The following is a 24,344-nucleotide window of genomic DNA, read 5'->3' on the forward strand; positions in this document are numbered from 1 at the left end:
TATAAATGGATGTGTCTTCTGAGCATCTCTATAAAACTTCGGAAAAGAGCGCTAGAGTAGAAAATGTGGATTTACACCATAAGGAGGGACCAGAGGAAGTAGCCAAGGAGAGTTGTCACTACGAGGCTCCTCCAGGAGAGAGACAATAGGTCACCAGCATCAGCCCAGGCTTCCCATAAGAGCCCGAGAGGTGGCAGGGCCACCAGGATTGAAGGAAGTGCTAGATGTTGTCACCTCAAGTTTACACCATGTTATACGTCAATCATATCTTGGGGAAAGCCAGGGAGAAGTGGAACTTCCTTGCAAGAGAAAAAGACTGTTGGCAAGAATCCACGTAGCAGAGATGGAGAATCATGGAGCCCATGCTTTGGGTTCATGCTGTAAGTGGCTTGACAAGATGGTGACAGTGACTTGTGTCATTTATTTCATTAATGAACTTCTTTACACACTCAGTTTTTAAATAAATTATTTATTTACTGTTGACTTTAATATTATCTGTGAAAAAAAAAAAGAAAGAAAGACCGACATGGCTGGCTCTTCTTTCAAACTATGAGAATGTATCTCTTGCTTTTGAAAATTATCTGTGAGGAAATCCGTTTTGACATGTTTTCAGTGACCCATCACTTTTTGGGAATCTGTGCCAAAAATGGTTGCAAACCCAGAGCTTCACCTAGTTCCAGGTACACAGCAAGTGCTCAATTAATGTTGGTGGAGGGAAGGGCTGAATGGATCTTTTTATTCCTGGCACCCAAGTATACATCCCAGACCCGGGCCTAACATGCATGGGGAGGTGGGGAAAAGGTGGGCTTTCCCCTGGGGCTGAGTGGGGAAGCCAAGGATCTGGGCTCTGGGGTGGAAGAGTCTGTCCTAGCCCAGGCCCCTGTGGCCCCAGCACTGGGTGAGATTCATCGCCTTGGGTAGAGACATATTCCCTGGGACACACAGCTGTTGACAACCATTAACGAACGCCAGGCAAATGCCAACATCGTACCTGGAAGAAGTGACTTATGAGGCAACGTTAGGAGTCAGTCAGGCTGAGCTGTTTGTCCTTGAGCAAGTTACCCACCCTGCCACCACCATCTCTGGCCTCAGTTGCCTTATCAATAAAAGGAGGGGCTGGACAAGGGGGTTTCCACAGTCTTTCCCCGTCCAATTGTGGAGTTCTGGGTTAGAGATGCTGAGAAACGCTATGGAGCACAGGTTCATCCTGGTCCAAAGCGGAGGAGATGGAACCATCTCAAGGAAGAGGAAAGAGGCCAAGGATTTTCATACTGAGCCTTTATGCCAAGGCCACCTTGCTGTGGCCCGGCCACTTCTGGTGTGGAACAGTCGAGGCCCGGGACGGAACTAACCCAGGACAGAAGCCCTGCTCCTGAGTGATCGAGCTCTGAGTGCCAAAGTCCAGGAATCCTTCTCAGCTTCTGTGTGGTGACTCAAAGCCAGCTCAGGCTGGGGATTTCCTGACCTGCCCAGGGGGTGAGAGGCAGAGGTTTCCTCCTACCAAGAAAGAAGATGTGAATCCAAGAAGTTCTGTTTTCAGTGAAGTGAAAACATCCTTCCCTTTCTCCCCCAAACCTTACTGGAGGAGGTCACAGGGCAGAGGTTCTGACCCCCTCCCAAGCCTCCAGCCACTCCTAGGGGCGTTGGGGAGAAGAGAAGAAAAGCTGAACCCATAGCGCAGAGGCGTTTTCAAGCTTCAGAATGGTTTGGGATTTGTGGAGTCACCAATGTTGTCACCAATGTTGTTGTATGGAGATTTCTGGCAATCCTGTGAGGTCAGCTCAGAATAGCACCTGCATTTTATGGGTGAGAAGCCTGAGGTTCCAGGGAGGGGAAACCACCTGCCCAAGGTCACATGGCAGGTGCAGGTGCTGCTCCGGGAGGAAGGTGGAGACCACCATGCAGCTAGCTGCCTTCAAGGGAGACTCAGTTTCTGTCCTGTCACTGCTTGGTGCCCAGAATCCACCTGCCCCTCATGGAGAGACTTCCAGCATCTCCTCCTTGAAATCCATCCTGTCCTGCTCCTGGCTCTCTGGCTGTTCCAGGTGGCTGCCCTTGTCCTGGCTGACCTTCCTGGGTGTCTTCAGAAATCTGGAATATTCAGGCCCCAGCTGCAAATCAGCCCCTGCCCCAGCCGCTGGGGGCTTCCAGCCCACCCAACCACTGCTTCCCCTTTCCTCCTCAGCCCCTAGGCTACTCACCTGAATAGCAGTTTCTGCCCAGGTTCTTTCTTAATGATGTTCAGCTTATAGTAGTGGCGCAAGGCACGTGACATCTTCTCATAGGTCATGTTCACCCGGTTCTAGAAGGCAAAGCAGTCCCACATCATCCTTCGCTCCCCACCCCACTCCCTCCGGGCCTCAGTTTCCACACCTGGAATGGAGCAGGTTGGGGGCACCTGGGTGGCTCAGTAGGTTAATCATCTGACTTTTGATTTTGGCTCAGGTCATGCTCTCAGGGCAGTGAGATTGGCCTCAGGCTCCATGCTCAGTGGAAAGTCTGCTTGAGATTCTTCCTCCCTCCCTGTATCCCTCCCCCTGCTCACATTCTCTCTCTCTCAAAAAAAAAAAATGTCTGTCTCTGTCTCCTTGCCTCTATCCTCCACCTCCCACCCTACCCCATTTCCTTTTTTTTTAAAAAAAAAAAAAAAAAGGAAGAAAGAAAGAAAGAAACAGGTTGAACCAGATGGTTTCTTAACCCCCCAGAACCAGAGTTCTGTGAGGGCTTATGAGAGCTCTCTTGAGTTTGGAAGGAGACAGGCAGGGGAAGGTTGGAGGAGAAATAATCAGTACTACCTACAGGGCTGAGGACCACAGGGCAAGAATGAATCACATGTTGCTTTTGTTTATTTATGTTTTAAGATTTTATTTATTTATTTGAGAGAGAAAGAGAGCACAAGCAGCAGACAGAGGGAGAGGGAGAAGCAGGCTCACCACTGGGCAGGGAACCTGATGCAGGGCTCAGTCTCAGGACCCTAAGATCATGACCTGAGCCGAAGGCAAACATTTAACCGACTGAGCCGTCCAGGCGCCCTTCATATGTTGCTTCCAAATAGCAAATGTCACAAGTAGTAATATATATATATATGTATATATATCCTTGCTACCTGCCCCCCAAGTGAAGGGTGTTGGCTCTCTCTCTCTCTCTCTCTCTCTCTCTCTCTCTCTCTATATATATATATATATATATATATATATATATTTAGTTGGAAATGCAGTCAGAGAGACAGAATGGTAAGGGAAACACAATGGTAGGGGTAGCTCGCCATGGGCTGCATGACTTTAGCCAAGTCATTTTATTTTTCTCTGAGGTGTGGGCACTGCAGAGTAAGGCAACGAGGCTGGGCTTTAGTGTCAATGTAAGCCCCAGCTCCACCATGTGGCAGTTTCGTGGCCTTGGATAAATCTCTTCACCTCTCTGCATCTGTTTCCCCAGCTATAAAATGAAGATGAGAGCACCCATCTCACAGGTTTATTGTGAGGATTAAATTAGCTAATCCATGGGAGCACTTAGCACAGCACTTGGCATGGGGTATATATGCTCATTAAATGGAATCGCTGCTCCCTGGGCCGCAGTTCCCCTCCCTATACTAGAAGGGGATTGGACCAGGTGAACACACCCAGGCTTGAGTCATCTGCATCCGTTCCAACCACCAGCACCACAGAGAGGCAACAGAAGCAGATCCTTTTGAGTGCCTGGGTGGCGCGGTTGGTTGAGTGCCTGACTTGTGGTTTCTGCTCAGGTCGTGATCTCAGAGTTCTGAGACTGAGGCCCACATGGGGCTCCTTGCTCAGCAGAGAGTGTGTTTCTCTTCTCCCTCTCCCTCTGCCCCTCCCCTCACCATAAATAAATATATAAATCTTTAAAATAGAGTGGAGGCAGAGGCACACACTCTGTGTTCAAGTCCATGCTCCGCCACCTACTGGCTGCAAACTCTTGGACAAACTACTTTGTGTGCTTCTGTTTCCCCTCTGGTGTCTACTTCACGAGGTGTCCTGAGGATTAGAGTTAATGCAGGGAAAGCCCTCAGAGCAGTGCCTGGTGATCAAACGCTATACCATTTTAGGAAACGTTATCTATTACAGATTACCATGATTGATTGCTAATAGTTTTTTTAAGACTCTTTTTATAGCTAACTGAATTTATTTATAGACAAGGACACTTGCTTTACTGTAAATCAAGAGATCGACGTCGTAGTTAAAAACTTTTAATCCCAATTCTTACTAAAATAAATAAGTAGTAGAATTTGGAGTAAACCACCTAAAATCTTCTGGCAGATGCCCTTTTAGGTTATGGGCATTCTTCACATTGGGAATGCAGACCTCAGTGGTTAACAGGCTTTCCCAGCCCTGATACCCAATGCTCCCACACAGCCTGAGACCTGAATCTCTACCCCAGCTCCCCCACCCCATCCCGGGAAACTGGTTTCCTCACCTGGCCTAATTACCCCACAGCATATGCAGTGTAATTCATGTAAAAATGCTTTGAGAGTCTCAAGAACTAAGCAAAAGTGGGTTTAAGTGAGTAGAAGGGCAAGATTCCCGAGTTTTGGGGACAGTCCCCATCCTCAAGAAGTAACTTCTTGTCCCTTAGGATCTCCCAGAATAAAATGATCCCAATACTTCTGGAACTGCTGGTGAAGCCCCTCACCCCCACCTCTGTCAGTTGAGAACTGTCCCCTAGTGCTGAGGGGTCCACTCTGAACTCCTGCTCTGTCTTCTTCTGGACATGTGGAGGCCAGCCCACATGCTAGCTGAGGTTTACCTTATGGTTTCCCCAGAGTCTGGCAAGCCCATTTGGATCCACAACTCTGAAGATCTTGGCGTTCTTATCTTCCCATCTGATGTAGGGCTCATACCTGGTGTCACAGAGCAGCTGGTACACATAATCCCACAGCAGCCGGCAGTCTACGATGGAGCACAGCTGTTTGCGGGGGCTCATGGACTCATTTATTCACCCTAACTCTAGGAAGTGCCCCCCCCTTAAATAAATATATAAATCTTTATCCACAGCGAGATATGACGAAACGAGCCCAGAGAGGTATGGACATATCCGAGTCACCAATCTCCTGAGTGACACACAGATTGAAAAGACTAACTCAGCTCTGCAAACATGAGAGCCCTTCACTTGGGGGGCAGGTAGCAAGGGCAGGCAGTGGGGATGCTGGATGGCGGCCAGTGGCCTGCACCTGCTTCCAGATCCCTCTCTGCCCTTTGCCCTATTCTCTGTTAAATCAGGATTGTTAAATCCATCCTGTCAAGTCCTTTAGTGAGAAGCTTGAGAAAATCAAATCATCATGGAGGGCAAGTGGCCAAGGGAGCCTGGGAGCAAGAGCTTAAGGCCTCCTACCTGGGCCACCTGGCTGGGTCATTTCGGGCAGATTACCTAACCTCTTCTGAGCCACAGTATCTTTGTAGGGGATGATATGAGGCTTGAGTAACATAATAAACCCAAAAGCCCTTAGCACTGTGCCTGGTACAGAGTAAGTGCTCAGAGAATACTAAGCATTATTATTAAAAAGATCAAATGCTTGTGCTTCAGTGATTCCCAGGCATTTCCAACCCAGAAGCCAGGCTTAGTGGTGTCTTAGGACAAATGTTATTGCCCTAGCATGGCTCAAAATTATGCTTTGGAAAGGCAGGCAGGGGGTACCTGGGTGGCTCAGCGGTTGAGCGTCTGCCTTTGGCTCAGATCATGATCCCGGGGTCCGGGGATCAAGTCCTACCTCAGGCTCCCTGCATGGAGCCTGCTTCTCCCTCTGCCTGTGTCTCTGCCTCTCTCTCTGTGTCTCTCAAGAATAAATAAATAAAATCTTGTAAAAAAAGAAAGAAAGAGAGAGAGAGAGAGAGAAAGGCAGTTTATCTGTCAGTTTTTCTGGTGGCCTGTTAGTCAACACTTTAACAATGAATGTAGAGTGGAAGTGTGTTGCCTACTTAGAGCTCAGGCTCTGGAGCCAGACTGCCTGGGTTCATGCCCCAGCTCTGGCACTTACTGCTGTGTGATTGATCCTGGGGGAGTCACTTAAGTTCTCTGTGCCTCATTTTCCTTCCTATAAAATGGAGCTAATACTAACCTCAAAAAGCTGGTGTGGGATTAAGTAAAGTTCTCAGAACCATGCCTGATACATAGTAAGCACCCAATTGTTGAAAAATAAATAAATAAAAATTTAAAGGGAAGAATACTCCATGCCAATCTCACTATCTGACTGTGACTAGTTTAACTGTCCCTGCCCTATTGTGGCCAGATTATGGCAAGCACATGGGACAGTCACCCTAAACTCTTCTAAAAGCTCAGCACAGACTCCATTCCTCAGCTCAAAACAAACCTCTGCCCTGCCACCCCCCACCCTCTAGACTTGGCCTCAGCCTACCTCCCAGGGGCACACAGCCTCCTACTCACCAGAGATCCTGCCATCAATGGGGGCCTGTGGCATCGTGGGGGAGGAGCAGTCTCCCTCAGCCTTGCAGCCCAGCTCCGCACAGTGAAATACATCGAGGGATTCCTCCCTGCCAAAGGGCCTCTTAGCCAGGGGGCTCAAGAAGCTGGCAGGCCCCAGGTGTGATGGCTGCTGCAGGAGATCCCTTTGGGGGGCCAACTGAGGGGGCCCGGTCCCCTCTGCAAGCAGATAAGCACCAATTGATTCTGTGGGAAGAATCCTGAGCCTCCCCCAGCTCAGACCCCTCAATGCCATGCCTGGGAGCCCCGTGAGGCAGCACTCCCAATGCTCTTCTTCCATCTGGTCCCCAGGTGGAAGGTCAAGGAGACGTAGGGTCCCTGAGCTCTGGCACAGGTGAGGGCCAGACAGCACAGGGGCCAACCTCAGCTCCGAGACAAGTAACTTAATCTCTCAAACCCACCCCTTGCAAAGCCAAGGGGTGACAGAACCAGGTCCAGAATTCAGGTGCCTTGTATCTTAGTCCTGTATCCTCTCCATCCACCCAACAAATATTTATTAAGAACTTTCTGTGAGCCAGGCATTGTTCTAAAGCATGTGGGGGACATATCACTGAACCCAAAAAAGGCCCCTTCCCTCATGGAGCTTATAGTGGGGGGGTAAGGGGGTTGCAAATGGAGAGAATGTGTAAAATAAAAAAGGAAATCGTATACAATATGAGGGGGGTGAGAATAAAGCACTGTAAGGCAGATAGGGAATCCTGGGAAAGACAGCTACATGATGGTAAGGGAAGGTCTCACTAAAGTGTTAACATCTAGTAGACATCTAAAAGAAAGAGAGGAGTGAGCTATGTGAGAATCTAGAAGAGGGAATGCCAGGCAGAGGGAGCAGCAAGAGCAAAGGCCCTGAGGCAGGAATGTGTCTGGCTTATTCAATGACCATGGAGGCTGTTGTAGCTAGAGCAGCATGAGCAAGGGGGAGAGGGGTGGGAGAGGACAGCAGAAGGCAGGAGTCATTATAAGGACTGTGGCTGGGCGGCCCAGGTGGCTCAGTGGTTTAGCGCCACCTTCAGCCCAGGGTGTGATCCTGGAGACCCAGAATAGAGTCCCCCGTCAGGCTCCCTGCATGGAGCCTGCTTCTCCCTCTGCCTGTGTCTCTGCCTCTCTCTCTCTCTCTCTCTGTGTCTCTCATGAATAAATAAATAAAATATTTAAAAAAAAATAAGGACTGTGGCTTTGACTCTGAGTTTGATGGGAGCCATTGGAAGATTTTGAGCAGAGAAGTGACATGATCTGATTTATGAATCTCTCTGGCTACTCTATTGTGAATAGATCATAGGAGATCAAGAGTGAAAACAAGGACATCAGTGAGGAGATTCTCTAGAAGTGATGAGGGCTGGGCCATGGGCAGCAATAGAGGTGTGTGAAATGATTGAGTTCTGGATAGATTATGAGGGTAGAGTCCACTGGTCGTGTTGATGGTTGGGATTTAAGTGGGAAAAAAAAGAAAGCAAGCATGAGGTGACATCCAACATTTTGGCCAGAGCAATCAGGAAGATGATGTTGCAGTCTGCTGAGATGGGGAATCCCAGAAGAGGAGTAGAGTTGTGGGGAGAGAGGTGGGACACATGTTTGCTTTAGGAGTTAGGGTTGAAATGCCCATTAGACATCCCAGGGAAGGTATCGGGTAGGCAATGTGGGGTGTGAAAGTCTAGAATTTGCAGAGGTATGGGCATATGTAGGGGTCATCGGTACTAGATGGTATTTAACACTCTAGGTCTGAGTGCAGATAGAGAAGAGGCCCCTTGAGCCATGGGGTACTCCAACATTTAGAAGAAGGAGAGAAAAAGAAAAGCCAGGAAACTGAGGAGTGACCATGGGGTGTTCTGGAAGTCAAGGGAAGAGTTTGAGGGGAAGGAGGATGACCATTGAAGGCCATGAGAGGTGACAGTGAACAAGTATTCACTTGGTGGACAGGGACATCCCCACATTCAGGTTTCTAGAAAAGAGTTTCCACAAAGAGATCAGGAGGAGAGGGAATAGGGACACCAGACAACAATGTTTTGCTAGAGAGGAGTGCAGAGAAATGCGGAGATGGGTGGTCTCAGGAGACCTACAGGGGCCAGGGGTGATGGCTTAGGAGGCAGGGCAGAGGGGAGCTGGGAGCCCAGCCCACACAGCTGCCTCTTCCTTTGCCTGGAGGAATCCCTGTTCTTCCAATGAAGCCAACTTGGGGTAGGGTCCCAGAGCTCTGAGAGGAGCCTCCTCACCTTTCAGGAGGCAAGGGTAGTGCTGAGTGGGCATCTTCTGCCTGAAGGCCCCTCCAAAAAAGGGCCCACACACCAGGGCTTGCCTCTGGGTCTTGATGTACTGGAGCAGCTCATACAGGACGTCCCCTAGGGGTGAAGGCAAGAAGCAGGTCAGTCACCTGCCTCTTGGGTGAGGTCTGGGATCATTTACAAGCTTCATGCTGATGAGATGAGAGGGAGCAGAGTGGAAAGGGGTAGGGGAGACAAGAGCTGTGGGGAAGGCAAGGGGAAGTGACAGTAGGACAGAGCTCTGGGGCTCTGCAAACAACACCCAGATTCCTTTGCTGCAGCCTGCTTTTGTGAGGAACCACTAGGCAAACATTTATGGAAAAGGGGATGTCTGCCATGCTGGAAGCTGAGAATGCTCCTCCAACCAACACGTCCATCTCCCTCCAGCTTCCTCCCTGGGCCTACCTGCGTTTTCATCAGAATGTTTTAGAGGGAATCCAGTGAGTTTCTCTGACCTGAACCAGGTGCACGAAGCCGGAAGTCATCCTTGGTGAGGATGCAGAGGGCTCGGCCATTCATCTCAAATCCATGCTCCCCAGTGCGCTCCAGAGAGTACTCCTGCTCTGCCCAACGCAGCCAATGCAGTACGTCCTCCCTGCTCCAGAGTGCCGGCTGGATGCCTGCAACCAGAGGGACAGGGACTGAGAGAGAGCACAGGGTGGGGACAGGAGCTCTCCCCTCAACAATCACTCATCCTTCCATTTCAGGCCCTCTCTGGAATGTCACCTCCTCCAAGAAGCCCAGTCAGAACGCTACATCTGAGCAGATGCTCTGCTGTCCTGTCTCCTCCTTTGTCACCAGGTCCTGTTCTTTTACTTCCTGGTACCTTACTTTCCTCGTCATTGCACTTGATATGGTCATATGTTTAAGTTAATCATTATCTATGCATTTTGTATGTGTTCACTTATTTTACTTTGGGTACCCCCTCCCCCTGGCCTGTTTTCCAACTATTAAGTCAACAAATATTTACTGAGGAACTATTATATGCCAGGCACCAGGCTGGATGTGCTAGGGCACTTTGTTCTATGTATTCAGCACCCAGGACAGCGACCGGACCACAGGAGGCGCTCCACAGACATGTGTTGAGTGATGGCATGTATGATTAGACGTGAAGAAAGGGTGTTACTGTGACTGTTTCCCCAATAAGGAAGCTGAGGCTCCCAGAGGCTAAATGACTAGCCCCGGGTTACACAGGTAACACGAGGTAGAGCCAGGCCCAGAATCCAGGTCTGTCTGGCTGCCCCACTCTTCCGCTCTCTTGTACCAGCTCAGGTCTGGTTTTGCTCAGAGAGCAGCCCAAGGGACCAGGAAGTCTCCTGCACCCATTTTCAGCTTGTGTGTTCTTGCCTCTGGCAATACCCAGACAATGAGTTGCTTTCTTTTATTCCTTCTCTCTACATGTCTACACTGCCTGGGCCTATTATGCTTCTAATGCCAATTATTTGCCTCACTCATATGGGTTGCATTTAAGAGGGCCACATGACAACTTTCGCAGTCCTTGGTACTCTTGCTCATAGGCCCTTTCCTTCCCTAAAAAATATTTTTAATTTTATTTTATGACTACACTGGTATAAAGATGAGTATATTGTTATGTATTAAAACATTTTCTTCTGCCTAAAAGTTTTTTTCTCCTAATTTTAAAGTAAATCAGAACATTTCTGTTGGCCCCTAAAAATATTGGGGCCCGCAGCACTGTGCCCACTGTGTTGACAACCTGGGGCTTTGCTTTGTGTGGTGCTTCTCCTCTCAAGAGCATTTCACCCCTGCCAGGATCCTGGCCATGTAACAGTGGAAGGAGCTCAGGGTTCATCAGGGCTGGTATGACAGGTAGAAAGCTGAGGCAGGGGAGATACCTGTCCATGGCCATATCTTGGCAGTGACAAAGATGGTGCCAACCTGTGACTACTTTGGTCCCAAATCAGCACAAAAGATAAAACTCACTTTCAAGTTTACGAAAGAAAGAAAGAAAGAAAGAAAGAAAGAAAGAAAGAAAGAAAGAAAGAAAGAAAGAAAGAAAGAAAAGAAAAGAAAAGAGAAAAGAAAAGAAAAGAAAAGAAAAGAAAAGAAAAGAAAAGAAAAGAAAAGGTGCACTATCCACTTATTCATCAATTCAGCCAATATCCCAGGCAAAGTGAGGCTGGCAGGAGGGAGGTAACCAATGACTACGTAATGAAATCCTGCTCAGTCATGCAGAGGGAAAGAGCCCTGAGCTACAAACACAGAAAGCAGGGCAACACAGCCCAGCATGGGAGGAAGGAGAGGCTCCTTACTTTAGTTTGGGACTGAAGAATGAATAATAGAGAAGAAATTTCTGAAACTGACCGAAAAATTATTTAAGGGGAAAAAAAAGAACAGATGTGGCAACTGGCCTTCATGGTACTACATACCACAAAGCCACGTAATCAAGATCTGACGCTATTACCTGAGACTCACAAGTATCATTGGAAAAGAAGGAGCCCGAAAGTGTGAGGTGGGGTTTTAATTCAGTGGGAAAGGATAGTGAATTTAAGCTATGGTAAAAACCACATTGGTTGTCCACCTGGAAAAAAATATATCTGGACCTTTACCTGTCACCATTTACAAAACTCAGTTCCAAATGGGATTAAGCCTTAATATATAGAATAATAGAAACTCAATAGAAGTGGGAGCACCTGGGTGACTCAATCAGTTAAGCATCTGCCTTCAGCTCAGGTCATAATCTCAGCTTCCTGGGATCGAGCCCCAAGTCGGGCTCCCTGCTCAGTGAGGAGACTGCTTCTCCCTCCCCCTCTGCCTGCCACTCTCCTCACTCGTCCACCCTCTCTCTGTCAAACAAATAAATGAAATCTTAAAAAAAGAAAAAAGAAAAAAGAAGTGGAAATAGGGGGAGTACTTGACGGCTTACTTGGAGGAGCATGCAACTTTTTATCTCAGGGTTGTGAGTTCGAGCCCCATGCTGAGCATAGAGATTGCTTAAAAATAAAATATTTAAAAAGCGGGAATAGGAAACCCACATGCATTAAACAAGGATGGGGGGAACCTCAAACCTCAACCATGACAGTAAACTCAGAGGCTATAACATATGTAGAGGATGCACTTGACTACATTAAGTTTTGTATGTGTGTGTATACCATAAATGAAACTAAAAGAGAGCAGAATAAAGGAAAATAATTTGCAACGTAGATGACAAATAAAGGATGAATGTCTATCATAAGTGAAGAGCACCTTTAAATTGATTTTTTTTTTAAGACAAAACATCTTACCAGCAATTCAGGTGGAGCAATCAGCCTTGGCACTTCTGACACTTTGCACCTGATAATTCCTTGCTGTGGGGGCTATCCTGAGCTTTGTGGAATGTTCAGCAGGATCCCTGGCCCCTGCCCACTAGATGTCAGCAGCAAACACACACACACACACACACACACTGAGATGTGACAACCAAAAATGTCTGCAGACACTGAGCAGCCCTGGTGGCTCAGCGGTTTAGCACCGCCTTCGGCATGGGGTGTGATCCTGGAGACTCGGGATTGAGTCCCACATCAGGCTCCCTGCATGGAGCCTGCTTCTCTCTCTGCCTGTGTCTCTGCCTCTCTCTCTCTCTCTGTCATGAATAAATAAATAAAAACTTTTATTTTTTTAAAAATTTTTATTTATTTATGATAGTCACAGAGAGAGTGAGAGAGGCAGAGACACAGGCGGAGGAAGAAGCAGGCTCCATGCACCGGGAGCCTGATGTGGGATTTGATCCCGGGTCTCCAGGATCGCGCCCTGGGCCAAAGGCAGGCGCCAAACCTCTGCGCCACCCAGGGATCCCTAAATAAAAACTTTTAAAAAAATGTCTGCAGACATTGCCTCGTGTCCCCAAAGGAGAGGAGAAAAATTGCTTCTACTTGAGAACCTCTACAGTAGAACAATACACTAATAAAGATGTGCCAAGACATGACACTTCACAGTCAGGGACAGGCATAATCAGAGAAGAATGAGATATCATTTTAATGATAACATCTGCACCTGACAGGAATGCAGGGGAAAGGATGCCTTGCTGGTGGAAATAGGAATTTAGAGCCTCCATGAGAGATCAGTCCAGTAATCACAGGAGTGACTGAGACACAAAAGCTGAGTGGTATGAAAGCTGGAAGCCACCTGATAGTAAGATTCAGGAGTATCAGGGGCAGGCCCATCAGCCAGCCAGGGCTTCTGGGGCTCTGGGAGCCCACTGGCCATTGCATTTTTGCGGGATTGCCTATTTCATGATATTTGAGGCTGTCAGCATGAAAATTCAAAACTATGTTCCAGAGTCAGAGGAAAACATGGTCCTGTGTTTGGCCAGAGTGAGGGGATGGAATCTACCCCCTCCAGCTGTCCTGCTTCCAGAGAAACACTAAAACTACAGAAAGAGGAGGAAACCATGAACTTGGCAGATAGTATCAACCACAGATGTGGTCCTGCTACCAGGTCCGGAGACAGGGGCATGGGACTCCCCAAGCCATCTGTGACTGACTCTAAGGTCACACAGTAGTACCTGAAAGTGAAGCCAGTCGTCACTCCGGAGTGAAATTTGGTTTTTCTTTCATTATCTCTTCTTCTCTCCTACCCTCATTTTTCATCCCTCTGCTGTCAAAACCTCCAGTCCAATAAATACAGAAAAAGGACCTTCCGGTTCCTTGTGTCCTCAAAGAATACTAGGGTCACAAAAGGCTTTCCAATAGGATTTGAGTCCCCAGGGAAGGACCAAGTTCCAAGCAGTGGCTCAGCCATCTGGTTCTGGGCCAAACCTCCAGCCCCAGGGTCTGGGTCCCAGCTCAACCCCTTACTAGCCAAATCACCTACAAGCTGTTCTTAGCCTCAATCCCCCCACCCCTGTAAAATGGGATAAAATTTCACTGCCTGGGTGGGCTGCTGGGCTGTGTGAGGGGCAGGATGGTGGAGGGGTTAGGGACCCAGGCTACATACTGTATCATTCAGCATCTCACCCCTACGTAAAGACCCAAGAGACATGGTGGGAATGCATCCACCAGAAGACATATATGCGAATGTCCACAGTGTCAGTTCATAATAGAAAAGTATGGAAACATTCCAAATATCCATCAGCCAGAGGAGGGACAATCAAATTGTGATGTGTCCACGCAATGAAATGCTGCCTGGCCATTAAACAGAGAGTATAAGGCACTGCTAATCCATGACACATGGATTAAAGTTTACTGATATATTGAAGGAAAGAAGCCAGACGTAAACATGTAATCAAGAACAGATGCTAATCTAGGGGGAGAAATCAGAGCAGTGGTTGCCCTTTGTGGGACCGGGGAGAGGAGCAGGGGAACTTCCTGGGACACTGGAAAAGGTCTAGTTCCCGATCTCACTGATGGCTCACAGGTGTATCCAAACATAAACATTTGTAGACTCAAGATCTGTACACATAACTTTATGTAAATTATACCTAAAAGAAAAGGAGAATCATACAACAAAAAGGATCAATGATGTTGCCAGACCAACTGAAAACTGGCAAAACAACTATGCTTCAGTGTCCTCACCAGCACATCGAGGGTGGTGACGAATACAGAACTAGCAACATGGGACTGTCATGAGGATTCTACAAGATCACCAATTTAAAGACCAGGGTCTGGCACGTGGTATGTGCTTTCCAAGACAAGTGGAGCTCTTGACATTAGCTGAGGTGACACAAGTAAAATGGTTGGCAGGACTCAGCACAGCCTAAGAGCTTAGCAATTGCTGACGAGCATTATCTAAGGTGTCCACTACTCACCCACCCACCCACACACAATGTCTTCCTGACCTCATTACTGGGATGACCCTAAACTGAGTCTCCCCTTACCAGTCTAACCACCTTTCAGGGGATTTACCTGCAAACCAACCCATGCTTTTCCCTCTCTTGGATGTGATCCACCATATTTTCAGTTCCTCACATCCCCCCACCCCTGTAAAATGGGATAAAATGGAGTCTCAAGACTCCAGCTGATACCACCTTACTCTCCCTGCCCCAACTACATGCTTACTGGGGATTTCCAGCTTGGCTGGTTCCTGATTCCTGGGACAGATCTGGACAGAGCCCCCAGCTGGGAAAGCTGGAGGGTTCATGTATCTTCCTGAAGAGTCAGCACTGCCTCCCACCCACCCCCAGAGCAGGGCAGGACTCAAGGGCTACCCCCCCCCTTCCTGGGCCACATTATCCTCTGCTGTGCTTATTACTGGGCATCCTGCTTCCTTATGCAGTCACGGCATCCCTCGCTAGAATGTCAGCTCCATGACCACAGACTTTGCCAGTCTCGGTCACTGCTGTCTCTCCAGCACCTACAGCAATGCCCAGCACACAGGAGATGCTCAATAAATATAAATTGCTTAAATGAGTGAGCTGAAGGACTTCTAGGCATCCTGACCAACTCCCAGTCCCACCCGAACCAGGTCTCTTTTCTCATAGCATCCCTTTCACTCTCTTGCTCAAGAAACTGACATGGCTCCCAACAATCAACCCCAGCAAGTCAAAAACCCCTGTCTTGATTTCCAGACTCCCTCCAGCTGCCCCTCCCCATGTGACCAAAGTTATTTCCCAGCTATTCCTTACCATACTCCTGCAGTTTGCTGGATAGAGTGACCTCCAGAACAACAGAGCTGGACCAATCATTAGCAACCAAATCAGAACTAACATCTGGTTTCTACCTTCTTGGCAGGGTTCTCAGGAGGAATGCAGGAAACTATGAAGTACTTGGCTAGTCCTCTAAAAATGAAAGCTGTCATCACCCCACAGTGGAGGCTGATGCTCAGAGTAAATGACAGCTTCAGAGTCTGACATACCTGAGTTTGAATCCCAGGCCCCCATCTTTTTACTGATGGGTGACTATGGACAATATAATTTTTTTTTAAGATTGTATTTGTTTATTCATAAGAGATACAGAGAGAGAGGCAGAAACATAGGCGGAGCGAGAAGCAGGCTCCCCGCAGGGACCCTGGGATTACGCCCTGAGCCAAAGGCAGATGCTCAATCGCTGAGCCACCCAGGTGCCCCAAGGACAAGATAATTCTCCCCACTCTAAGACCAATGTTCACATCTATAAGATGGGGATAATAAAAGAATCTATTTTCCAGGCCTGTTCAAGTGTATTTAATCAGACAGTATATACAACACACCCAGCACAATGCCTGGTCAAGAGTAACAATTCAACAAATGGTATTTATTATGATTATCAGCATCCTCATTGGTGGAGACTGCCTGAAAACAGAGGGACTAGCTTGATTCTCTGCTCTGATGACCATAGTTTAGCAATTACCATTGTCCTTGGTTTATTGAGAGTCACTGTCCAGCAGCCTCAAATCCATCACCCCATTGTTTGCCCTGTTATCTTAGCTAATATTGCTTTTCTTGGCAATCATACTCAGCTTTATATTCACCAGACAGTGGGGCAGGGCCAGCACACACAGTTGTGTTGTGTCTTGCACAAAGCCACGTTAAAAGGAAGGAATGGGAGGGTAGAGATAAAACCAAGGGCTTTGGCTTAGCTTCTTCCAAAAGTGAGGTTCTTTTCAATCGGCACGAAGATGCACACAGTCTAGTCCAGGCCCTGACTTGAGGGAGGAGGAAGCTCTTTGTTTCCAAATTGTTGGGTTTGGGAATCTCCCATCTGTTTGTTGTTTGCCATATTCCCTTTCATTGGCAGGTGACAAACATCATTGTCAATATTCGGACATGCGCTTCTAGTCTCCAGACTCCCCATTCCACCCCATTCTACCTTTGTCTTGGCACCTGCATCCATCTAACTTACTGCTTGTCATATGCCATCATCTAGGGCAAAGTTTCTCAGACCACTCTGACCTCAACTCGAAGTAAAAAAAAAAAAATGCATTTTATATCACGACCCATACATATAAAGAACCCAAAGTATTTGTAAAATGTTCTATTTCATTTTTAAAGATACTTATTTTTTTTAATTTTTTAAAGATCTTATTTATTTATTCATAGAGACACAGAGAGAGAGAGAGAGGCAGAGACACAGGCAGAGGGAGAAGCAGGCTCCATGCAGAGAGCCCGACGTGGGACTAGATCCAGGGTCTCCAGGATCACACCCGGGGCCGAAGGCGGCGCTAAACCGCTGCGCCACTGGGGCTGCCCCTAAAGATACTTATTTTGATCCACTAAATTGATTCCACTCCTTAGTGAATCCTGACCAAACACTTTGAAAAGCACTATTAGGACATAGCTATGTAAAATGAGGTCCTCAAATGTATTTCTAGCAGCAACAGTGTCACCCAGGAGTCTACTAGAGATATAGCTCTCTAGAAGCTATGTCCCACCCTAAAGCTACTGAATCAAAATCTGTGTATCTAGCAAGGCTCACAGGAGTCTCATTTGCATGTGAAAAATTGAGCCACCCTGGTCCAGGAGAGCAGGAAGCTATGCTCTGTTAGAATTGTATATATGAAAATGAGTGCCCAGAGATTCTGTATAGGTGAAAGATATGAACTTGAACAGCAACACGAACATCTGTTAGAGTTCCCCCAAGGGCCTCTTCCCTTGTTTTATACTGCCAGGGAGTTGCAGGGATGTGTCATCCCTCTGCCTTTGACATTTGAAAATTGGACAGGGTGTGCTTTGTGGTCTCTTCCCATGGCTTACTCACAACTAGGAGCTTTGAAAGTCAATTTCAAAATGCAGAAATCACAGTTTTTCTCTATCCAGCAGTGGGAAGTTGACAGAGTTTTTTTCCCCAGGGAATAAGCTCCAGCAAAATGCAAAGACATGGGACCAAGGACTAAGAGTCCGAGGTGTGAGGCCCTATCTGGCCATTAGCTGCACAGATGACTTTCTCACATGGCATCTCAGTGTCTCTGTCATCAAATGTGGCTGTGCCAATGACCATCTCTAAACTGCCTCTTCTCAAAATCCCCTGAGCAGTCCCCTTGAGGTTGCATCATTTCCTCTCAGACTTACTCCCCAGGGACCTCCGCCCAGCCCCTGCCAGTGGTCCCTGGGCCTGTACTGTCTTCACAGCTCCTGACTCACCCTGGCTTTGAGAAAATCCTTGTGGATGCAGACTGGGGGATGGGGAAATGAATTTTCTCACTCTCCACTTCTTTTTTTTTTTTTTTTTTTTTTTTTATGATAGGCACACAGTGAGAGAGAGAGGCAGAGACATAGGCAGAGGGAGAAGCAGGCTCCATGCACTGGGAGCCCAACGTGGGATTCAATCCCGGGTCCCCTTGGCTCCCCTGGACCCCTGGCAGGCACTAAACCGCTGTGCCACCCAGGGATCCCCTCACTCTCCACTTCCAAAGAGGGAGGGATCATTGTGAATCTCCTTTTGTGAGTGCAGGACACAGTGCTGGAGCCTCGTGGATCCAGCCCCTCAGTCCCAGCCTACTTTCCGTCACTAGACAGGAAAGTCATCTTTGGAGTGAACTCTGCACTGCTCTAATGAACATCTTTGTTTGTCAGGCAAATAGGCACGGAAATGTAAGCTCTACAGGGAAGTTGTGTGTGCTCCACTTATCACCAACTCACAAAGCTAAGCAAGATTTGTTTTGTTTATTCACCTTCCTGAGGAGGCAAATCACCCTGATGATTAGAATAGAAGCCAGAGATGGAGGAGGGAATGGGGTGGGCAATTGGGGATAAATGTCAGAGAGATGCCAGGAAATGGAAACCCAATTTCAGGAAACAGGGATGACATCACTCCAGCCATCTGAAAGGTCAATCTCTCATTAGATGTCAGGAGTTTGCTTCTTTGGGATGTTGTTGGCATGAAAATGAGTCATTTAGTGTGCCCTATCTTTTAAGATTGTTAGATATTTACTAAAGGCCAGAACCGTGTTGCCTGAATATTTTCAGAAGTAAATATGAGTCATGAAATCTAAGATGAGAAGTATAGAAGATGCTGCTGGGGCCCTGCCCAAGGCCCTTAGCTCTCACCTCTACTCCCTGAAGGCCACTGAATGCTGAATGTCAGCACCTGACTCTGCATCTGACTTAGCCAATGCAGAGGACAATGTGGAAAGCTAAAGAGGAATGAGAAAGAAGGGATGAAGCCAAGCCAATCCCTGGCTGGGTTTGGCTCCGCTTCTCCGCAAAGGAGGGGTCTTTCCAATTTGCTGTAGAATCAAGGAAGCAGCCTCACCCCATCATGGATGGGAAGTGGGTAGATGAAGAACCTGCCTCTTTACCCCTGGGCTAGCAAGACTCAGGGGGTGCTCTCACTGTACCCCAGAAGTCCCCTCTGGGAGTGAGCTCCAGCTGCCCACAGTGCTACAATTTAAATTTCTTTTTTTTTTTTTTTAAGATTTTATTTATTTACTTATTTATTTAGAGAGAGCACAAGTGGTGGGGGAGGAACAGAGGGAGAGGGGGAAAGAATCCCAAGCAGACTCTGGGCTGAACATGGAGCCCAACATGGGTGGGATCCCACAACCCTTAGATCATGATCTGAGCCAAAACAAAGAGTCAGACACAACCAACTGAGCCACCCAGCCACTCCTACAATTTAAATTTAAATGGAATTTCCTTCTCTCTCTCCTCCATGGGGAAGTTTTTCCGGGTCTGTTTCTGGAGAAATCTAACCAAAGGCTATAGCACTAGTACCTCAGGAGCTCTAAATAGATCAAATGACCTGCACCCTGAGTTGAGTAACAGGGAATAAGGCTGGCTGAAGAGAGGAGGACGTTCCTGTCACTAGAAATGTGCAGAAAGACCTGGGGACCATCTCAGAAGGGACCCACCAAAGGTGACCTCAAAAAATTAAAAGGCCTGCATAACTGCATTTACCAAGATGATGACTAAATTTTCTAAGTCCCTACTCCCTCTCCTGTACCCTCTTACCCAATAACCTTGAGCTAGACACCAGAAGAAGGGAGGTGACCAAAGATTACTTGACCTTGGGCAGAACACAATCTTCTGGCCCTCAATTTCTGTAATACAAGTGAGTTACCTGAGGCAACATCTAGGGTCTCTATCAGCGTTGACATTCTAGAACTTGGTGTGCCAGTTATGGGGGCGGTCTTTGAATATGGGGGAGGCAATGGGGGGTAATCTAGAGGGCCTTGTGGAACCTGCAAAGTAGCCCGTCCCTCTCTGAGAATCGGTGTCCTCAGCTGCCATGAGATGACATCAAAGCTTCTTCTCAACAGCAACACTCAGGGTCTTCAGGTCTGTCCCCAAAGTTCCATTTTTCCTCATTGCCATGGCTTGGGTTGGGTCAGAGCCCAAATTCTATCCTCTATATAACCATTGCCAAATATCTCCTTGGAACAGCCCTGAGCCCCAAGCTACCAGTCAGGGCAGGCATTTGGACAAAATGAAACAACAGAGATTCTTTATAGAGCTCCTTGCCCGCCTCCCCAAATCACACTGCCACTTCCTCCACCACTGCTCTGAGGCATGAGGGCATCCTTCACACTCTGTGGTTCTCTCATATCCATGAGTCCCCCTCTTATCCTCATTAAAAGAATACCAGGCTGTGGACAGCAGAGGCACTTGGGGGGTATCCAGGTCTTCCCAAGGCCTGTAAAGTCATACCCAACATTCTGCTCAATCCTGTTGGTGGCTCAAAACTCAGGTCGTGGCCAGGAAATCAGAAGGGTATGAAATCGGTGTTTCAGACACTGAGTGAGCTGAGCAAGAAGTGGCCTGGAGGTTTCACAACTCACGTCAGATGTAGCTACCCACAGCTGCCCCAAGAAGATTAAGACCTTCCACTGGCAGTCGGCTTGCTGCCTATCCCATGATTTCCATGGCTTAGGAAGTACATTTAAAAATCTCTTGGAAGATTATCAGCAGGACCAAGGTTTGGCCTTAGCATGGAGAGCCCATGTGCTCTTGAGCATGTCACTTAGCTTTTCCACCTCTCAGCTCTGGTCATTGAAATACAGACATAAATACATGAATCTACAGCCTGTTCTATGGTTATCAGTTAACTAGGACAAGAGCATTACTTAGGAAAGTGAAATAAAAAGATATGGCCAGTATACTTCCCGTGGCTCTCTTTGGGTAGATTTGATTATTCTACGTATTCTTCTTATGCTTCCCTGCCATTTCCCATTTTTTTATGATAAGCACATGCTACTTTTGTAACAATAAAAATTAAACATAATTATTTAAAAGAGAGTTCTACATACATATAGCTGTTGCTCACTGTTTAACCCTATCTGGCTTCCTCATTAGCAATATCCCCAACTCTAGACTGGGAGAGAACCCATAGCTCATTTGATCCCAGCCTTCATCTTACTAATGAGGAGACTGCCGGCCCTAACCTTTGGCCATGGCAGCTGCGCTCTCTGCAGTGAGAATTCACATTTACATCCTCTGACTTTCTCACCAAGGAAAAGTTAAATAAAACCCAGCAAAGAATAGTAAATGGAGGGAAGGCAGTTCCTTAGGTAGGAAGTTTATGTGTCACATTTACGTCCTTTAAAAACATCAGCCTGGGGCACCTGGGTGGCTCAGTCGATTAAGTGTACAACTCTTGATTTATGCTCAGGTCATGATCTCAGGGTGGTGAGATGAAGTCCCATGTTGTAGGGCACCACACTCAGTGGGGAGTCTATTTGAGAGTCTCTCTCTCCCTTTATCCCTTCCCACCATGTTCTCTCTCTCTCTCTCTCAAATAAATAAACAAATCTTTAAAAAAAAAAAAAAAAGTCAGCCTTTTCCTCCTCTCTACTCACGGAGTCTTCCTGGCAACTTGCAGATTTCCCCTTCACCCAGCAAGTTCATTCTAGCTTCACATCTGGCCTGGGCTCCTGGGGGTGGTGTGGCTGCCTCGGGGCTCACAGAAGAGCTGGCCAATGCTCCCTCCTAGAAAGAGGAAAAACCAGGGCAGTCAAAGACAAACCTTCTTGGTGAAGGCTCAGTCATCCTTAAACGTATTAAGAACTTTTCTCAAAGGGAAAGAGCATCCATCTCTGCATCTACCTTAAAGGTAGGAACCATGTGGGGTGCCTGGGTAGTTCAGTTGCCTGGGAGTCTGCTTCTCCCTCTCCCTCTGCTCCTCCCCCCTGCTTACTCTCTCTCTCTCTCTCTCAAATAAATAAATGAGAAATTTAAAAAAAAATTTTAAGGTAGGAACCATGCATGTCTTCAGCTTGATATCTTCAACATTTTGTACAGAGTAGACACTTGATAAATTTCATCTTTCTGATTCAAGTTTTCCATGCATATGCATAACCCCACCAGAAGGCTCCCCTGCCAAAATTTGACTTGTAAGATAGAAATCTGAGAGTCTAGAAATATCTACTGGGACCTTGGTGAGAGGACACAGGGGACATGAGGGGCCAGGATAAAAAGACCTTAAGTCGTAAATAAATAAACAATCAAGTAAATGCTGATTTTAAGGGAGAAAAAGGAAGGATAAATTTCTGAATCCCAAAATCCCTCCAAGGGAAAGCCTGTATCTTTACAATTTTATAACCAGCTCAGCCCCAGAGGTGATTTGGTTCATCCCTCAGGATGAGGGGATGAAAAAGTGACAAGATTTTGTAGAAACAGAAATAGCCTTGGGACTTATGCCCAGCTATAGGTGCCACTCTGTGAAAAGTAAAAGTGAAACTAGTCCCAGCAAGTCATTTTCTCAAACTAGGATCTTCAAGAGCATTACATTCATCTCTTGATGTCTGAGGAGGGCAACCTGCAGTGAAAGACTGTGGATCTGGAGCTGCAAAGCAGAGGAGGGTTTAACACCTTTTGGGGTAGTTCTCACTGCATTTCTGGCTGGTATCCCCAACCCCACCCTCAACCCCCTCCAAGGCTGGTGCTATTTCCCAGGTAACCCAGCCTCTTGAGGCTGCCACCTAGGAGCGTTGGCTTGCCAAGCTGGAGAAGGGTCTAGGTCTCACACTTGCAGGAAAGCCCCCTGTGGACTCTTCTAGCCTCTTCCAAGCATTAGGATCAGCCAATTCTGGAGTTTTAGCTGCCTGGAAAATACCAGCCAGGGAGCTACTGAGAGTTAGAACTCTGAGCTTCCGCATGAAAGCCAGGGGGGAGGTCTGATAAACTGTGGATATGCATCTGAATCTTCTTAGAGAGAGGAGGTGGAAAAAGGCCTTGGAGGTGGGAAGGGGACCAGCTCTGGGGCAGTTCTGAGGCTGCTGGTGAAATGTGGCACATGGAGAGGGACTGCTTGAGTGGGGGCCCCTCTGCAGTGGCGCTTTTGTCAGCTATTAGGGCCGCAGGAACTTCCAGGGACATCACAACTGGATGATCCAAGGGTGAGGAGGATGTAAGGAGGAGCAGAATAGAACACAGAGAGGTTCGGAAGAGAGACCGTGAGGCTGGAGGTGAGTGAGGAGGGAGGGCCGGTGAGGGATGAATGGTGAGGTTTGGGGAAATGTTGGAGAGTGAGATTCCAGGCAGGAAAAAGGTCTGATAACTTGGGTATGGAATTTGAGGTGGCGGAGAAGCGATGGGGGTGCGGAGACTCCGCGCGCTGAGGGGTTCAGCCGCCAGGCTCTTACCTGCATTACAGGTGGAGGTGGGAGAGCCGCCGGCCGGCCGTCGTGAGCGTCCCCGCCGCGGCCGCTGGGCGCTCTCGGGCCTCCTCCCCACCCAGCCCACAACGGGCCCCGGCACTGGAAGGCGAGGAGGAGGAAGCCTCTTTGGAGAAGCGCCGGGCAGTGTGCCCTCGGGTTCCCCGGACCAGCAGGCTCACAGGGCGCTCGGGTGATCGCTGTCCTTCCGGGAAACGAAAACGAAAGAGCGGGATCTGGCTCCCACTCCCGCCCGGCGGGCTCTGCCCAGGGCAGGCGCGGGCCCCGCGGGAGCGCAGCGCGGCGGGCGCGGTCCGGTCGCCGCCGGGAGGCGTCGGTCCTGCTCGCATCCGCCCAGGACGGCCTGGCGCTGGCTCCCGGGGGCACGGGGTGAGATTCTGCGGGACCTGGGGGGCCGAGAGAACCCCTGGTCGTGGGCTCAGGACGGCCACAGACCAACTGCGTGTCACCCCTGTGTGTCTCCGCATTTGGATGGAGGGGACCTTCCCTGCTGCCCCCCGGCCGGGGGCCTCTCCTCTTAGGGATGAGTGACCCCCTGGTCTGACCCCACCCCGGCCTGCCGTTTGGCCCGCCGTGCCCCACCACCCAGGCAGAGCCCCATCATCAGAGCGGCTGTGCTAGTCCTCCCGATAGACCCTAGTGACTGTGGATCCCGGCTAGCGCCTTTTCCCGGGCCCCGGCTCCTCCAGGCACGCCCGCACACCCGCACGAGGAACGGAGGGAAGTCTGAACCTTCGCGGAAACTCTTGAAGGTACACATGGGGTCACAAAGAAGGCTTAGCGCTGATACAGCGCGAGCTCCTAGGAGCTGGTAAGAACAAGGCCAAAAACCCAATAGAAAAAATGAGCAAAGGATATGAATAGACCGTGCACATAAAACAAAATATCGAGGGCAGCCCGGGTGGCTCAGCGGTTTAGCGCCGCCTGCAGCCCAGGGCGTGATCCTGGAGACCTGGGATCGAGTCCACGTCGGGCTCCCTGCGTGGAGCCGCTTCTCCCTCTGCCTGTGTCTCTGCCTCTCTCTCCTCTGTTTCCCATGAACAAATAAATAAATAAATCTAAAAGAAAAAAAAATCTTTAAAACAAAATATCAAATGGCCCTGGGAACATAGAAGAAGATGCTCAGACTCACCCGTTATAAAAGATATGCACATTAAAGTTTTTGAGATA

At 48.3% G+C, this 24,344-nt stretch overlaps 1 protein-coding gene across 2 annotated transcripts; it reads right to left on the bottom strand.

Annotated features, from left to right (window-relative positions):
* Positions 1-453: 453 nt before the first annotated feature.
* Positions 454-23,714, bottom strand: ETV7 (ETS variant transcription factor 7). Of its 2 annotated transcripts, XM_025990819.2 has the most exons (8): positions 23,142-23,714; positions 21,357-21,486; positions 9,167-9,331; positions 8,664-8,789; positions 6,400-6,615; positions 4,765-4,907; positions 2,202-2,302; positions 454-2,091 (listed from the first exon to the last, which is right to left on the bottom strand). In XM_025990819.2, exons 1-8 carry the CDS (start codon positions 23,145-23,147, stop codon positions 1,974-1,976), a joined length of 1,005 nt encoding a protein of 334 aa, XP_025846604.1. In that variant the 5' UTR covers positions 23,148-23,714; the 3' UTR covers positions 454-1,973. The 2 variants fall into 2 exon arrangements, with proteins under 2 accessions (XP_025846604.1, XP_072587097.1); XM_072730996.1 differs by lacking the exon at positions 21,357-21,486 and having other exon boundaries at positions 23,142-23,328.
* Between the last annotated feature and the right edge of the window lie 630 nt (positions 23,715-24,344).

This window comes from Vulpes vulpes, chromosome 1 (assembly GCF_048418805.1).
Source record: "Vulpes vulpes isolate BD-2025 chromosome 1, VulVul3, whole genome shotgun sequence".
In the NCBI taxonomy this organism is placed as follows: domain Eukaryota; kingdom Metazoa; phylum Chordata; class Mammalia; order Carnivora; family Canidae; genus Vulpes; species Vulpes vulpes.

Bases quoted from the DNA above. Each gene is read 5' to 3' on its own strand.
- ETV7 (XM_025990819.2), bottom strand. The intron at 9,332-21,356 runs GTGAGTAGAGAG...CTCTGGTTGCAG, and splicing joins CAAGTTGCCAGGAAGACTCC to GCATCCAGCCGGCACTCTGG. The intron at 6,616-8,663 runs GTGAGGAGGCTC...ATCTGCTTGCAG, and splicing joins CTACCCTTGCCTCCTGAAAG to AGGGGACCGGGCCCCCTCAG.